Raw genomic sequence first — 17587 nt, forward strand, 5'->3', positions numbered from 1 at the left:
TTTTTTTTTTTTTTTGAGACAGAGTCTCACTCTGTTGCCCACGTTGGAGTGCAGTGGTGGGATCTCAGCTCACTGCAACCTCCACCTCTCTAGTTCAAGCGATTCTCCTGCCTCACCCTCCCGAGCAGCTGGGACTATAGGGACACACCACCACATCCAGCTAATTTTTGTATTTTTAGTAGAGAAGGGGTTTCACCATGTTGGTCAGGATGGTCTCGATCCTCGATCTCTTGACCTCGTGAAAGTGCTGGGATTACAGGCGTGAGCCACTGCGTCCGGCCTTTTTTTTTTTTTAAGACAGAGTCTTGACCTCAAGTGATCTGCCCGCCTCGGCCTCCTAAAGTGCTGGAATTACAGGCGTGAGCCACTGCACCCAGCCAAGAATGATTTTAGAAGGGTGAATTAATACAAGGATTTCCACTAGACTGAAAATTAGTTTGTCAACAGCATTTCAGTGTCTGAGAAGTGCTTACATTTGGCCTTGACAAAGCTGGCAGATGATATAGGAAGTAAAAAGTTTCCTCTTCAAAGTTTCCCTTCTTGTTAAAGAATAAATCCTAAGTGTTAGAAACAATAGTTTCTTTTAAAGACTGACTGACTTCAAGCCTCCTTGCCTTGTGCTAATAACTCTTTGTTAAGCCCTATCCTATGTAACTGTGGGACATGCTCACAGGCACGTTCCAGCTCACAGCCTATTTAGCAAATCGGGTATCAGTTTAAGATTATGAGGTCCAGCTACAGCCAACGGATGCAGGACACAGCAGCAAGGACAACCCAAATGCGTAAGGTATGTCTGCTTTGCCTTTGTTCAGGTGTGCTCTCGCTCAATTGTCCATCTGCAATTGAGCACCCTTTCTGCAGAAAGTAAAGATTGCCTTGCTGAGAGATCTTTTTTCTCCGTGTTTTTTCTTCGTGGCACCGATTATCTATCTCTAACGATGACAAGGCCTTTCCTGCACTGCAATGACAACCAAAGCATCCCCAGTGAAATCATTTTCGCAAGACTCAAACCGGCCTCTATTAATTAACATGTACTGACAATTCAGAATACCAGAGAAGAAAAGTTATCGGAAACAAAAGGGTCTAAGCGCTGAAGCACTATTGCACTTGAAATGGAGGCTTAAGATTTGACAAGGATGGACTATGCATCTCATTTACCAAATGACCTACTACAGTGTTTATGAGAACTATACGAACCAAGATTTACTCCGTTCGGAGCTTGTGGGAAAGCTGTAATGTCTAATACAAACCTGAATCTCTAAACCTTATTGAACAAGACTTTTTTTTTCTTTGAAACGGGGTCTGGCTCGTTCCCCAGGCTGGAGTGCAGTGGCACGATCTAGGCTCCCTGCAGCCTCCTGGGCTCAAGCAATCATCCCACCTCAGCCTTCCGAGTTGCTGGGAACACAGGCGGGCGCCGCCACGCCGAGCTGATTTTTAAACATTTTTTTAGAGACGGCATCAAAATATGTTGCTCAGGCTCACTCTATCTTCCTAACTTCCACATGAAGGCTCTGGCCGGGCGCGGTGGCTTCCGCCTATAATCGCAGCAACTTTGGGAGGTCGAGGCAGGCGGATCACCTGAGGTCGGGAGTTCAAAACCAGCCTGGCCAACATGGAGAAACCGTGTTTCTACCAAAAAAATAAAAATTAGCCAGGCGTGGTGGCGCATGCCTGTAATCCCAGCTACTCGGGAGGCTGAGGCAGGAGAACTGCTTGAACCCGGGAGGCGGAGGTTGCGGTGAGCCGACATCGCGCCACTGCGCTCCAGCCTGGGCAAAAAGAGCGAAACTTCGTCTCAAAAAAAAGAAAAGAAAAAAAAAAAAAAACAAGGCTCACTGCTCCCTCCCCAGGAGGTGCCGCAACCCTGGACAACAGAACCCCAGAGTTAGGCAAGCGGGCAGAGAAAGTGTGCAGGGCGGGGATTCTGGCCCGGGCAGACGGGAACGCGGACACATCTAGCACACCGGGTCCGTCCAGGCAGAGTGACTGCTGCGCCACTGGAACAGGTCACTGCGAACCCTAATCCCACCCCTCCTTGCCCTGTTAGCGACAGAAAGGCTCGTTCCGCTGTTTCCTGAACAAAAACTTCTATCCTAGTAGTACATAACCCACCATAGGCGATGGCGGCGCCACTACCCACCTGGCCGGAAGTCGGCCCCGCCTCCTCCTGACGTCACGGAGATGAGGGGCTTCGCAGAGGAAGTCCCGCCCGCTCCCCTCAGGCCCAGCTCGCACCTTCCTGAGATATGCCTGCTTGCCGCCGATTTTTTTCTTCTTGCAGGGAGAACCTTCTCATGTGGCATCTTTACTTATTCTCCTCTTGGGAAATCCATGTGACCTCCTCGCGCTGAAAGTGTTTCCACGTTTACAGGAGACTTAAAGGCAGCCCTGGAACCTGACGTATAATTCGAGCGCCGATGCAAAAAGGACTCAGACTTTTTTTTTTTTGGCATCCGGTTCTATCACCTCCAGGCTGAGCCGGGCTGGCTGAAGAGGCACGTGCGCTGCTGAATGGAGCTGGTCGCTGGTTGCTACGAGCAGGTCCTCTTTGGGTTCGCTGTACACCCGGAGTCCGAGGCGTGCGGCGACCACGAGGTGAGATACCGCGTACCTAGAGACAGTCGGAGGCGGGGCCGGGAAGGTCGGGTTTGGTTCCTGCACAGCAAAGGTAAACATTGGAGCGCCTGCTGTTCACTGGATGATTTGGTGAATGAAACCTAAGAGACTTAAGAGAAAAGCAAACCTTTGAAAACGTAATGGATATTTTATCAAAATGAGACAGTATCTGCCTTTTCTAGTAGACAAAAGGTCCACAGGACACAGAGGAAACCGGCATTTCTGCATACGGACAAATGAGTCGTAGATTGTGGATTTAAGGATCGATCCCTTAAGTTGACAGTATTCAGAATTTAATGAAAGAAGATCTCTCTCTTTTGCTGAATTTCTGTCCTGGAATTTTACAAATGACTGAATCTGGATTAGGATAAATCCCGTATAGATAAAGCGATACCAATTCGTTATTTGTTGGGAACTTATGGCGAGCTGGGCGGTGGAGATGCGAAGATGCTGAAAGTATGGATCGTACCTTAGAGACGTTCCCTACATAAGGGGTGGCGGACTGAGGAGACACATAGATGGAGAGAAATTACAGCAGAATATGATATTACTAGATGTGTGAATAAATAAAAAGGTCAAATAAATTGCCAGTAGTCAAATAGGTAGATAGGACTATACTCACGACTAGAAATCCGACCTCCTAACGTCTAGCTCACTTTTATTCTCGAAGCAATTCTAAGCATTTTCTAGAAACCCGTTTTATTGAGTACAGTACTTTATGAAGTCAAGGCGTCCATCTTTAATTATCCAGAAAATTTGGAAGTATATCACTTGACCTATTGCTTTTGTTTATTTTGTTTCCCACTCCAGGTATTTGCTCTTTGCCTTTGGCTGAAAAGTGACGTGTTTTGAATAGTCAAAGATGATACTATCTAATTTTTTTTTTTGTAGTGAAATTACTTAACTATGTTCCAGACACACAGTAGGCCTCACAGCAACCCTCTGAGGAGGATGCAGTTATTCTCGTTTTGCAGATGAGGAACCAAAATGTTGGTCCTAGATAGGTTAAGTGACTGCTGAAGGCCACACAGATAATAATTGGCAGAGCTGACCCCAAAGTGTCAGGAGCCCCCAAGGGTCTCTGACATTTGAAACTCTTAACCATTACCCTATACTGCTACTAAATCTAAGCAGCAGCCTAGATAACCTACAATATGTGGATTTTAAAAGGTTATTACTTGATTTAAGGCCGTAGCAGCTTCGCAAGAATACTTGATTCAAAGGAGGCCCCCTTGGTCTTAAATGATGGAAGGAGTATCTGTTGCTGTAATTATTAAGGACCTGATTTGCAGTAACACATGTTCAGAGAAGTTTGATGGGTTTTTTTCTTTTTCGGTTTGTTTTGCAAATACTGTTTGATGCAGTTCCTTCAGTTTAAGGAGTGTGTGTGTGTATTTTGCTGTCGTGCTTCGCACTCATCCAGTCAGACTTCCCATGGCAATAAGCACAGAGTTCCTGAGATTTCATTATTGGTGATTCTCTAGGGCTTATGTTGGTACTCATGGAAACATACCTTCACTCTGTTGGGTTTTCTATATAAGACACGTCGGCCGGGTGCGGTGGCTCACGCATGTAATCCCAGCACTTTGGTAGGGCGAGGAAGGTGGATCACCTGAGGTCAGGAGTTCAAGGCCAGCCTGACCAACGTGGTGAAATCCCGTCTCTACCAAAATTAGCTGGGCACGATGGCTAGTGCTTGTAATCCCAGCTACTCAGGAGGCTTAGGTGGAAGAATCGCAGTTCACTGCTATATGTCAACTGCTTGGAATAGTGCCAGACACATAGTAGGCACTCATCATTTGAAAGAATAAATTCAAATAAAAATCTGAATATCTGAAAAAATAAATTAAGTCTCACATATAAAGTAATAACATTAAAGAGTTAAAGCTTTGTGTAGGATCTAAAAGTCTTCCCTTGTCCAGTCTCCACTACTGTGTTCTAGAGTGATGATACCCAGTGTTGCCTGCCCACCTCCTTGCTTTACCTTCCTTATCAAGTCTCAAGTCCTTTGTGTAAACTACATGTCATTTTGTAGTTTAACATGTCATTTTTCCCTTTATAGGATCCATTGATAGTTTTCATGAATCGTGAAACAGTTTATCTTTTCAGAAGCAGATAAATGGTTCCATGATTCATGAAAACTGCCAGTGGATAGTTGGTAGAACTGTGGTGTGACTGTGGCATTCATTGTATGTTTTCATCTTCAACAGCAATGGACTCTTGTGGCTGACTTCACTCACCATGCTCACACTGCCTCCTTGTCAGCAGTAGCTGTCAATAGCCGTTTTGTGGTCACTGGGAGCAAAGATGAAACAATTCACATTTATGACATGAAAAAGAAGGTAGAGCATGGGGCTCTAGTGCATCACAGTGGTAAGAAAATTGTATCTCTTAAGATGAGAACGTGGAAGTGTTCTTTACAATTTGACTTCAGTTGAACAATTTGTTTTGTCTACTTTATAGCAGATTCTGTGCTAGAAGATAGAGGAATGTTTTAAAAAATGGTTTCTTAGCCGGGCGCAGTGGCTCACACCTGTAATCCCAGCACTTTGGGAGGCTGAGCGAGTGGATCACCTGAGGTCAGTAGCTGGAGACCAGACCTGTCTCTACTAAAATACAAAAAAAAAATTAGCCAGGTGTGGTGGCACGCACCTGTAGTCCCAGCTACTCGGGAGGCTGAGGCAGGAGAATCGTTTGAACCCGGGAGGCAGAGCTTGCAGTAAGCTGAGATCGCGCCACTGCACTCCAGCCTGGGCGACAGAGTGAGACTCCGTCTCAAAAAAAAAAAAATGGTTTGTTGCTCTGGGTTGGCTTTCAGTCTGTCTTGGGAGACAGAAAGGAGGCATTTAACCCAGTCAGAGAGTTAGGGAGTCAGAGTGAGGTTTTCACTGAAACCTTCCTTAAAATGACATCTGAATTATCTTAAAAGAGAAATGTCAGTTGTTAGGCAGGTAAAGTTTGCAAAGAGGGAGAAAGGACATTCCAGGCAGAGGTGGCAGTATGAGGAGCACAGGTAGTAGCATCATAGCAATATCTAACTTTATTGAGGGCATATTAAGTACCCCTCTGTGTGCCAAGAAAGTAAAAGAGAACACCTAGTTTCAAAGATGTTACTTGACTTGCCTGAGGTCTCAAACAGTGGAACTAGAACTTGCACCTAGGTCTGGAGCCCATGCTTTTGACCGCTGGTGTTCATGGGGAACTGTAAGCAGTTCCGGATTATGAGAAGGTTAAACTGGGAGTTTGAGGGGCTGGAGAAGTAGATGGGACCAGATCCTGGAGTCCTTGAGAGAGCCAGGTAGAGACTGAATTGGGAGGGAGGGAGAGGGCAAGCTAGCGAATGAATGATGTGGGCTTGAGGAAAGTACTGCCAGTTTGTATAGGAGGGATGCTGACTGAGAACCCCAACGGAAGGACTGATGAAGGCCTGCGCCATTGGAATCGGCAGCTACGGATTGAGTAACATCAGTTTGCAAGATTTTCTGAGTTTCTTCGGTAATAAGCCACAGACATTTCCCTAGAGAGGGGAAGGTTACTTGGTGTGTGCGGTAGAAGGATTGAGTTACAAAGGAATTAAGAATTTTGGTGAAGGAGTGGATTCGTTTGTCAGCATAGAGAAAATGTGTTGTCAAAGGCCGGGCGTGGTGGCTCACACCTGTAATCCCAGCACTTTGGGAGGCTGAGGTGGGCTGAGCAGTAGGTCAGGGGATCGAGACCATCCTGGCTAACATGGAGAAACCCCGTCTCTACTAAAAATACAAAACCTTAGCTGCGCGTGGTGGCACGCACCTGTAGTCCCAGCTACTCGGGAGGCTAAGGCAGGAGAATCGCTTGAACCCGGGGAGGCGGAGGTTGCCGTGAGCCGAGATTGTGCCAGTGCACTCCAGCCTAGGTGACAGAACAAGACTGTGTCTCAAAAAAAAACGAAAAAAAAAGAAAAGTGGTGTCAAGGGCCTAGAGATCTCTAAATACAAAAGCAGGTGGAGTGTGAGTGCAGGAAGGCGTGAAAGGGATGGGAAGATGTGAGCTTGTGGTCAGCAAATAGGTTCCTAGAGGTCAAGTGTTATACCGTGGAACAGCTCTATGTGGTAATGACGCCCAGCCTGTGGGTGTAGGGGACTGAAATGCAGGGGAGGCAAAGGTCACTGGAGTTGAAGTCAAGAAGTAGTACTACAATGCCCAGCTTGTGGTTTGGTTTTCCACCCTGGTGGTCAAGGTACCCAGGATAGTGGCAGAATCAAGGGAGAGAAAGACTGAACAGGTAAATTTTTTTCTTCAGTACCAAACATTTTTATGCTGTTTTTATTGCATTTTCCCAGAGGACAGAGAATGCGGAGTAACTCAGCTAAGAAAGTTGGTTTATTGCAAAGAAAGGTGCCCTTTTCCTACCCAATCTTACATGTATTTCAGAGGATCCACACCAGGCGTTGGTTTCCAGCAGTAAATTTGCAGCCATAAATGGCTTCCTTCTATTAGATGTTCCCTTAGTTTATTCAGACTGCTATAACGAAATACCTGAGAGTGAGTAATTTATCAATAATAGAGATTTATTTCTCACAGTTGTAGAGGCTGGGAAGTCTAAGATTAAGGCATCAGCAGATTTTCACGTCTCATAAGGACTGGCGCTCTGTTGTTGTGTCCTCATATGGTGGAAGGGCAAAGCAGCTCCCTACACAATTTTGTAAGGTCAAGCTCGAGAGTTGGAGCCAGTTTTAAAAAAGAAAACAAACAAAAACTTTTGGGGAGCGGGGGGCGGAGTCTCGCTTTGTCACCCAGGCTGGAGTGCAGTGGCGCGATCTTGGCTCACTGCAACTTCTGCTTCCTGGGTTTAAGCGATTCTCCTGCCTCAGCCTCCTAGGTAGCTTGGATTATAGGCACCTGTCACCACACCCAACTAATTTTTGTGTTTTCAGTAGAGACGGGGGTCTCACCATGTTGGCCAGCTGGTTTTGAACTCTTGACCTGAAGTGATCCACCCGCCTCAGCCTCCCAAAGTGCTGGGATTATAGGCGTGAACCACCGCGCCCAGCCAAACTTTTAGAAGGTCGCAATCCTCTAATCCCGTTCCTGGGGGCTTGCCCTCGTGACTTAGTCACCATCACCTCCTAAAGGTCTCACCTCTTAAACTGTCACATTGGCAACTAAGTTTCAGCAGATGAATTTTGGGGGACACTTTCAGACCGTGGCAGACTGTCCATTGCTGCTTTGACAGCTATCTTGCTCTTCATCCGAAGCTGTGCTTTGAGTGATTAAAATATACATTCTTTTTTTCTCTATCTCCTAGTCCCAGTTCATACAAAGAAGTCTTCTCTCTCAGGTTTGGAAGAAATAAGTTAAATTTGACCTGTCCAAACCCATTAGTACGAGTTCAACAATAAGAAAAGGAATTACATAAAAGGTGTTTAGATTGGGGGGTGAATGAAGTAGGGCTCTTAGTTTCTTCTGTTTCTTGTATAAATCTTTTTTTTTTTTTCCTTTTTTAATTCTTTTCTTTTTTTCCTTCAACTTTTATTTTAAGTTCAGGGGTACACATGCAGGATGTGCAGGTTTGTTAGCTAGGTAAACGTCCCATCACCCAGCGTCCATTAGCTGTTCTTTCTAATGCTCTCTTTCCCCCAACCCTTCCGCTGCCACAGGCCCCAGTGTGTGGTGTCCTTCCCCTGTGTGAGAACATGCGGTGTTTGGTTTGGTTTTCTTTCTTTTCTTTTTCTTTCTTTCTTTTTTTTTTTTTGAGATGGAGTCTTGCTCTGTCACACAGGCTCGAGTGCAGTGGTGCAATCTCGGCTCACTGCAACCTCCATCTCCCGGGTTCAAGCGATTCTTGTGCCTCAGCCTCCTGAGTAGCTGGGACTACAGGCGCACACCACCACATCCAGCTAATTTTTGTATTTTCAGTAGAGATACGGTTTCACCATGTTGGCCAGACTGGTCTTCAACTCCTGATCTCAGGTGATCCGCCCGCCTTGGCCTCCCAAAGTTCTGGGATTACAGGCATGAGCCACATTGCCCAGCCAGTGTTTGGTTTTCTCTTCCTGCATTAGTTTGCTGAGGATAATGGCTTCCAACTGCATCTACATCCCTGCAAAGGATATGAGCTCATTCCTTTTTATGGGTGCATACATCCTATTTTAGAGAGTTGCTAATAGATAAGCTTTTTTCTAGGGAAGCAGATGTGGGAAAGCAAACTTTCCAAAGTGAGAAATAGGATAATAAGGAGAGGAAAATATGAACAAATGAATGCGAAATGTGTGGAAATGGATCAAAACAGGTCTGAGTGATAATGATTGGATTGTGGCTGATTGGGTAGCTCATTCACTGTTCAGAAAGTGGAAGTCATGTGGCAGTACACCTGGTTTGTTCCCCAGATTAGCTTGTTAGCTGGTTAGTTTTGTTTACTTCTGCTCAAACTTTCCTAGCCAGCCACCTTCTAAACTTATAATTTGAAGAGGTAAAGCAAGGACGTGAACTGATTTGTTCAAATGTGTATCTAAACTGGAGATACTCTGCTGAAAATATTTGCATAGATTTGAACAACTGTACTTATATGAAAAAATTTAAGGTATATCTTAGTAATATTAAGACATTGAGGCCAGGCACAGTGGCTCACCCCTGTAATCCCAGCACTTTGGGAGGCTGAGGTGGGCAGATCGCTTGGGCCCAGGAGTTCAAGACCAACCTGGGCAACATGGCATGGTGAAACCCTGTGTCTACAAAAAATACAAAAATCAGCTAGGTGTATTGATGTGCACCTGTAGTCCCAGTTACTCAGGAGGTTGAGGTGGGAAGATTGCATGAACCCAGGAGGCAGAGGTTGCAGTGAGATAAGATTGTGCCATAGCACTTCAGCCTGGGTAACAAGAGTGAAACCCTGCCTCAAAAAAAAAAAAATATTGAGTGTTTTACTTAGCATAGCATAGCCTCCAAATCAGAAATGGAGTTTGTATTTAAAACGAATATTATTTTTGCCTATTTTGGTTTTCCTGTAGGTACAATAACTTGCCTGAAATTCTATGGCAACAGGCATTTAATCAGTGGAGCGGAAGATGGACTCATCTGTATCTGGGATGCAAAGAAATGGGAATGCCTGAAGTCAATTAAAGCTCACAAGTGAGTTGGGCTCTTTCCCTTTGGCATCCTCGATGTGCCAGTCAAGTTGGGGACTAACTGTTGGTTTCGTTATAGAGGACAGGTGACCTTCCTTTCTATTCACCCATCTGGCAAGTTGGCTCTCTCGGTTGGTACAGATAAGACATTAAGGTAAGTCATTAATGCTCAAGAGCATTTTTCTAAGGTGTATCTTTTACTACAGCTCTCCACCATTTAAAAATACTGTGATACAAGGGAAACCTCAAAAACTGGTGAACCTTTTCACAGTGGTAGGATAAAAATGAAAAACTACTTTCAAACATGCAGTTATGCTGCAGTCATCATAGCTGTGAACTGAAGATTTTAGAAAGGGAAACCTTTTGAAAATACAATGGATACGACATGTTAAAGGGATATGGGAATAGAGCAAGTCTTATTCCTGCCTCATAATATTTCATAATGTTGCTGTCAGAAAGATAGCAGGTCTTTTAAATAATCAGTATTTACTAAAATTGTCACTTGAGTAAGCCTTCATTATGCTTGTTCTTTTACGCTTAGTAAAAGGTAGTTGGTGATCACACCATAAGTAAGCTTCCTGTTTTGCAGAACGTGGAATCTTGTAGAAGGAAGATCAGCATTCATAAAAAATATAAAGCAAAGTGAGTATTTTTGTTTGAAATACAGGTTGAGCATTCCTAATCTGGAAATCTGAAATGCTCCAAAATCTGAAACTTTTTGAGCACTGATGTGATGTCTCAAGTAGAAAATTCAACACCTAACCTCATGATGGGTCACAGTCAGAACTTTGTTTCATGCACAAAATTATTTAAAATATTTTGTAAAATTACCTTCAGGCTAGATGTATATGAAACATAGATGAATTTCATGTGTAGACTTGAAACATGAGTTTCATGGGTTTTATCCTCGAGATATTTCATTGTATATATGCAGATATTACAAAATCCAAAACAGTTCTGGTCCCAAGTGTTTTGGATAAGGGATACTCAACCTGTATGTTTTACAGTGACTTATGGAATATGAATATAGATACACATTTTTACGTGTGTGTATGTTACATATTTATTTCTCTGCATGGTGGTGGTGATCTCCGAGCAAATGCTTTGGGTTTCTTTCTTTTCCCATTTTAGATCTAGATTCTTGTTGTGGCTCTGCCACCTGCCTTTGATTTGATTTGATTTGATTTGATTTGATTTTTTGAGATAGAGTCTCGCTCTGTCACCCAGGCTGGAGTGCAGTGGTGCTATCTCAGCTCACTACAACCTCTGCCTTCTGAGTTCAAGTGATTCTCCTGCCTCACCCTCCCAAGTAACTGGGATTACAGACGCATGCCACCATGCTTGGCTAAATTTTTGTATTTTTTGGTAGAGATGGGGTTTTGCCATGTTAGCCAGGCTGGTCTCAAACTCCTGGCCTTAAGTGATCCGCCCATCTTGGCCTCCCAAAGTGCTGGCATTACAGGTTTGAGCCACTGCACCTGGCCAACCTTTGACTTTTGGAACCTAGATTGTTTTCTAAAAAACTTAACTTGTAAAATGTGTTATGAAGATAAACTAGGATAATAAATTTGAAAATACGCAGTATAAATATTTTCTATTTTTATTATTGCTATGATCATTTTATGTTTTATTTACAAAATAAATAAACTTCATTTTTTTTCCACTTATAGATGCTCACATAGTAGAGTGGTCCCCAAGAGGAGAGCAATATGTAGTTATCATACAGAATAAAATAGACATCTATCAGCTCGACACTGCATCCATTAGTGGCACCATCACAAATGAAAAGAGAATTTCCTCTGTTAAATTTCTTTCAGTAAGTAATCAGAAATCAGTGACGAAAGTTTGTGGTGATGGTTGGAACTGTTGATGACATTCTGGATGTTATTACTCTTTTTCCTCTCTGCTAGGAGTCTGTCCTTGCAGTGGCTGGAGATGAAGAAGTTATAAGGTTTTTTGACTGTGATTCGCTAGTGTGCCTCTGTGAATTTAAAGCTCATGAAAACAGGTATTTTTACTAATCTCTGGTGTATTTGTTTAGTCTTAATAAATGGTGTATATGCAGTAGTTTCATAAACCAGGTTATATGTTTTTATTGACAACTGCAGAAATAATCAGACATATCTACACGTACAGTATATGGTATCTGGAGTCTAATAAGATGGTGGAAAGTGTTATCTTCCTGGCCTTTAATAATGCAAAAGTGGGCCGGGTGCAGTAGCTCACGCCTGTAATCCCAACACTTTGGGAGGTGGAGGCAGGCGGATCAGGAAGTCAAGAGATCGAGACCATCCTGGCCAACATGGTGAAACCCATCTCTACTAAAAATAAAATAATTGGTGTGGTGTTGCGTGTTTGTAGTCCCAATTACTCGAGAGGGAGAGGCAGGAGAATCGCTTGAACCCTGGAGGCGGAGGTTGCAGTAAGGCAAAATCACATCTCTGCACTCCAGCCTGGTGACAGAGTGAGACTCCGTCTCAAAAATAATAATAATAATGCAAAAGTGATGAAATTGTTTTCAGGACTGTCATTTGCACAAGATATTTTTTAAATGTCTGTTAGACTTGGAGCCTGCAATCAAGCATATTTGAACAAACAAAAGACTAAACAATCTTGAGCTTTGTTCGCATCTACTTTTGTCCTTTTATGTAATTCCCCTTGCCTACTTCTTCCCCTTTTCCGTGTGATTTTTCTTTTCCTGCAGGAGAAGTGAATTGACGTTATTGAGTTCCTGTTTTGTGCCAGTTTTTATTAACTTTTAATGCTTTCTCTATTTCTAGCAGGTGGATAGTCTCAAAGTAAGTAGTTAAGTGGCTTGGCCAATATTACCCCACTCTTAGGTAATGGAGCTGAGAGCTGAGCCCGATTTTATCTGACTCTTATATCCCTGCTTTTTCCAGTAATTTTGAAAAAGGTGATTTAATACACAGAGTTAGAATTTAATGTGTTCCCTTTGCATGTTCTATGTCTCAAATGAGTCTTAGTTCTTATTTCTTAAACAGTGGTTAAGTTTTAAGAAATCTGTAAGAGTACTGCAGTCAGTAGTATAAAGGCCTTACTCTTCTGCTATATTGGGAAGTAAACATATTCTTCAAGGTCGCCATTCCAGATGTACTAGTAACACTTCAGATATTTGACCATTCATTTATTTAACAAGTATTCATTGAGCATCATTATGAAATACTACACAAGGTATTTAATGATGAACAGAAAAGACGGGAGCTTGTGCTCTCATGGCTTTTATATTGTAAGGAGGCAATAGATTACAAACAAGCAGATCATTATGACAGGATGGAAATAGAAAAGTAGAGTGATTAAAGATTAACAAGGGTAATTGGTTTAGATAGGATGATGAGGGAAGAAGATGTGAGACCTTAGGAATGAAAAAGGAGCTAGTTTTTAAAAGAAGAGAGAGGCACAGGTGCAAAGACCCTGAGGGAGAACAGAGCTTGGTGTATTTTAGGAGCAGATAGAAGAACTGTGTGACTAGGTGAGAATGAGCAAGGAGAGGATGGTGGAAGCCAAATGGTGCCCATAATCATCATAATTTTTCTTACTATGGAAAAATTTAAAAGCATTTAGACTGGTTTAAGGTGCTAACCCTTTAAGACCCGCCACCAGCTTTAGCAACTATCACTGTGTGGCCAGTTTTGCTTCATCTATATGCCCAGCCACTTCCTCCTTTCCCATGTTATTTTAAAGTAGGTCCCAGTTTTGTAGGGTTTTAAGCCTGGAAGTTACAAGATTTGATTTACATTTTTAAAAATTGTTGGCCGGTGCAGTGGCTCACGCCTGTAATCCCAGCACTTTGGGAGGCTGAGGCGGGCGGATCATGAGGTCAGGAGTTCCAGACCAGGCTGACCAACATGGTGAAACCCCGTCTCTCCTAAAAATACAAAAATTAGCCGGGCATGGTGGTGCACACCTGTAATCCCAGCTACTCAGGAGGCTGAGGCAGGAGAATCGCTTGAACCCAGGAGGTGGAGGTTGTTGTGAGTTGAGATCCCGCCACTGCACTCTAGCCTGGGTGACAGAGCAAGACTCCGTCTTAAAAAAAAAAAAGTTGTTAAGGGGCAAAATAGAAGCAGAAAGGCCAATTAGGCTACTTCTGTGATCCAGAGGAAAAATAATAGCGGCTTAGACTAACAGTGGTGGGACTGGAGATGAGGGAAATGGGTGTGTGGGAGAGGCCTTGATTCATCATTTCTGTTGTCTTTTCTCTCCTTACTGAACTTGGAGTTTCTTGTGGTGATGGGCTTTGTTTTACTCATCTTTAGTTCCTTTGTAATAACCTGATTATTTATTATCTGTTATCTTTTCAACTTTTCCTTCAGATATAGTTGGCAGTTGATTTTATCTTGTATTTTGGGCCTGAATATATCTCATTAATGGGAATGTGAAGCATAGTTACGTTTTAAGGCACCTTTCATTGAGCAGTTTGGAAATACCTGAAACAGTGAGAAAGCACTAGTCTGTGTGTGTAGTTTTTAACAATATTAGACTTTTTGGAGGACAGGGTCTTTTATGGTGTTAATATTTCTCTCCTAGGGTAAAGGACATGTTCAGTTTTGAAATTCCAGAGCAACATGTTATTGTTACAGCATCGAGTGATGGTTTCATCAAAATGTGGAAGCTTGAGCAGGATAAGGTCAGTGCCTTAACACAATCTAAATGTACTTTAATACAAATCTTGCTCGTAAGTGAGGTGGAATATTTTTTAAGGGTCATAAGACATTAGTCTTTAAATAAACGTTTTAAATTTCTTCCAGGCATGATTGATATTAATGGTTTTAAAATTAGGGTTCCCGTGGAGCTGCCTTGATGGTTGTCATTTCTGAGTGTGAGCTGGCGGTTTCCCAGAACTTGCGCTGCTCTTTTTAGTCAGAGAAGCTCTACTTTCCTCTCTCTTGAGTATTGGAGTTCTCTGGAAGCTCTTAGGTAAAAATACTGCCATTGCTAAAAATAATTTGGAAGCTCCTGATCAATTATGAAATTAACAAACCATTTGAACCAGACAGTTTGGAAAATTAAATTCCCTCCTGTAGTCTCCTTACAGTCTCTCTTGGTTTATTCTTTGTTCTCTCATAAACACATTCTGTGAATATGGTTTGTTGAATGTCTCTTTTTCCAAGGTTCTTTGTTCAGCCCTGGAAATAAGACCTGATTCCTTTCTTTAGAATTTTCAAATTCTGAATACTTCTTAGAAATTGGCTCTGTGAATAACACAGTCAAACCTAACCATGAGTGAACATTATATGTTGCTTCTGAATATCATATTTTGTATTCAAGAAAATATAGGAAGTTTTAAATTAAGGTAACTTGATTATGGAAAAAGAAATTATTGAAAATGCGCATTCTGAATGTTTGTTTCTTCTGTTTAGAAAGTTCCCCCATCTTTACTCTGTGAAGTAAACACTAAAGCCAGGCTGACATGTCTTGGAGTGTGGCTAGACAAAGTGCCAGACACGAAAGAAAGCTTTCCTCCAGCAGCAGAGCCTTCTCCTGGTAATCGAATTTGATTGTTCTGACATTGTGAATAATCTGTTATCTCTTAAATTGTAGAAGTGGAGGAGATCCAGATAATTTCACTTTATTGACAGCCTGTGTTTATTTCATTCAAAGGGGAAAACAGTCTTTAAAAGCACTCTCTTTTGTGTTGCAGTAAGTAAAGAACAGTCCAAAATTGGCAAAAAGGAGCCTGGTGACACAGTGCACAAAGAAGAAAAGCAGTCAAAACCTAACACAAAGAAACGCAGTTTAGCAGGTGACAGTAAGAAAGCAACAAAAGAAAGTGGCCTGGTATCAACCAAGAAGAGGAAAATGGTAGAAATGTTGGAAAAGAAGAGGAAAAAGAAGAAAATAAAAATAATGCAGTGAATCCCAGATGTCTCCTGAAAGAACTCTTTTAGATGAAATCATTCTACTCAAATGTACATTTTCTCTTTTTCCCTCTGAGTAAAAGCAAGAAATTTCTTCCTTTGGAGAAAATATACATATTATAAAGCGACTTTTAGATGGGGTTTTTTTTTAAACAGTGGTAAAATTACTTTTGGCAGACAGTGTTTTATGAATTATGTATCCTGTTGATATATAATATGTTAATGTGTCATGCAATTTTTGTACAAAGCAAATAAAGTTCTTTCTCAAAATATACTGTAAAATGATACAAAATATTGAACACATTCTTTATCAGATTTGGATGAAGGAGTCATTATTCAAAATTTTCTCCTAAATGGGGAAGAATTTAAGAACTGCCTTTAGCCTCTTCAAATGATAAGTAGTAATTTTAGATTTTCATACCAACAGGAGAAACTTAAAAGATTATACATATATAAGATATATATGTATGAAACAAACATATGCTTAAGTGTAGGACCGCGTACCTAAGATTATAGAGAGATTGCCAGGCTTGAAGCTACTTTGCTTCCAAGCAGTAGATGTACAAAATAAGGATGGGAAAATGATCTTTTTTTCTTTTTTCTTTTTTTTTTTTTTTTTTTGAGATGGAGTCTCACTGTTGCCCAGGCTGGAGTGCTGTGGCGCAATCTCAGCTCACTGCAACCTCCGTCGCCCGGGTTCAAGCGATTCTCCTGCCTTAGCCTCCCAAGTAGCTGGTAGCTTGAGCCAAGGAGTTTGAGACCAGCATGGGTAACGTAGGGAGAACCTGTCTCTCTCAAAAAATCAACTGGTGTGGTAACATGCTCCCAGCTACTCATGAGGCGGAGGTGGGAAGGATGGCTTGAGCCCAGGATGTGGAAGTTGCGGTGAGCTGAGACTGTGCCACTCTACTCCAGCCTCGGCAATGGAGCCAGACCCTGTCTTAAGAAAAAAAAAAGAAAAAGACATTATTGGGGATCCATAGGTTTGAATTAGCCAGGCAGATATTAGATACCTGAGGCCATCAGGAAAATCACTTGTGATTAGGCAGAATAAGAACAGGCACTGGAATTACCACTCCATAGGCGTAAATTGTCCAGGAAATGAACCAAATTGTGTGTCTTAACATCAGTCTCCTCCTTTGTTAGCTTATTTCATAAGCTATTAACATAAATGTAGGTCATTGGCTTTGTTTTATCAATTCAACTTAAAAATTTTGAGGTCATTGTAAGAAATATATACTTGTAAGAAATAACAGAGAGATTCCACCCGGTTTTCCCGATGATAACATCTTGCAAAACAAGGGCAATATCACAACCAAGCCAAGATATAATAGAAATGATAAGATCAAGATACAGAACATTTCTATCACAATGATCCCATTTGTCCTTACAAGCCATACTCAGTTTCCTCTCGTGCTTGTATAGCTGCGCCCACCTTCGTAACCTCTGGTACCAGTGGTCTGTTCTCCATCTCTGTAATTTTGCCAAAATTATGATTGGATTATAGATAGTTTCTTTTGGGATTGGCTTTTCACTCAGCATAATCTGGGCATTGATCCAGGTTGTTGCATCAACAGTTCTGTTTTTAGTACTGAGTGGAATGTCCGTATAGAGGTACCATAGTAAACACCTGTAGAAGGACGTCAGGAATGTTTCCTGTTGTTAGGTATCTAAATAAAGTTGCTGTAAACATTTGTGTGCAGGTTTTTATGTGAACAGGAGTCTTCATTTCTCTTGGATAAATGCCCAGGAATTCCAAAGTTTTCCAGAATAGCTGTATGATTTTACATTTCTACCAGTAATGTTTGAGTGATACAGTTTCTCTGCATCTTTCCAGCATTTGATGTTAGTCTTAGCCATTCCAGTAAGAGTGTTGTGAAACTTTATTGTGGTTATAACTTACATTGCTCTGATAGCTAATGATGTTAATAATCTTTCTTTTTTGCTGTTGAATTCTGAGAGTTGTTTTTTTTTTTTTTTTGAAAT

General features: G+C 42.0%; 2 protein-coding genes across 2 annotated transcripts in view; one reads left to right on the forward strand and one right to left on the reverse strand.

Annotated features, from left to right (window-relative positions):
• The window catches only part of LOC105546451 (chromosome unknown open reading frame, human C6orf52), a 32222-nt gene extending 30081 nt beyond the window's left edge, over positions 1–2141 (reverse strand). The window contains exon 1 of the mRNA XM_011989644.1: positions 2043–2141. The gene's annotated coding sequence lies outside the window, so the exon portion shown is untranslated. The remainder of the gene's footprint in view (positions 1–2042) is intronic.
• Positions 2142–2224: 83 nt separating this feature from the next.
• On the forward strand, positions 2225–15884 carry PAK1IP1 (PAK1 interacting protein 1). Its single transcript, XM_011989645.1, has 10 exons — positions 2225–2598; positions 4830–4992; positions 9606–9726; positions 9802–9876; positions 10312–10364; positions 11393–11538; positions 11633–11730; positions 14271–14370; positions 15104–15227; positions 15385–15884. The coding sequence occupies exons 1-10, from the start codon at positions 2515–2517 to the stop codon at positions 15597–15599; spliced, it is 1179 nt and encodes a 392-aa protein (XP_011845035.1). The 5' UTR covers positions 2225–2514; the 3' UTR covers positions 15600–15884.
• Positions 15885–17587: the final 1703 nt, after the last annotated feature.

Source organism: Mandrillus leucophaeus, unplaced genomic scaffold, assembly GCF_000951045.1.
Source record: "Mandrillus leucophaeus isolate KB7577 unplaced genomic scaffold, Mleu.le_1.0 Scaffold36, whole genome shotgun sequence".
In the NCBI taxonomy this organism is placed as follows: domain Eukaryota; kingdom Metazoa; phylum Chordata; class Mammalia; order Primates; family Cercopithecidae; genus Mandrillus; species Mandrillus leucophaeus.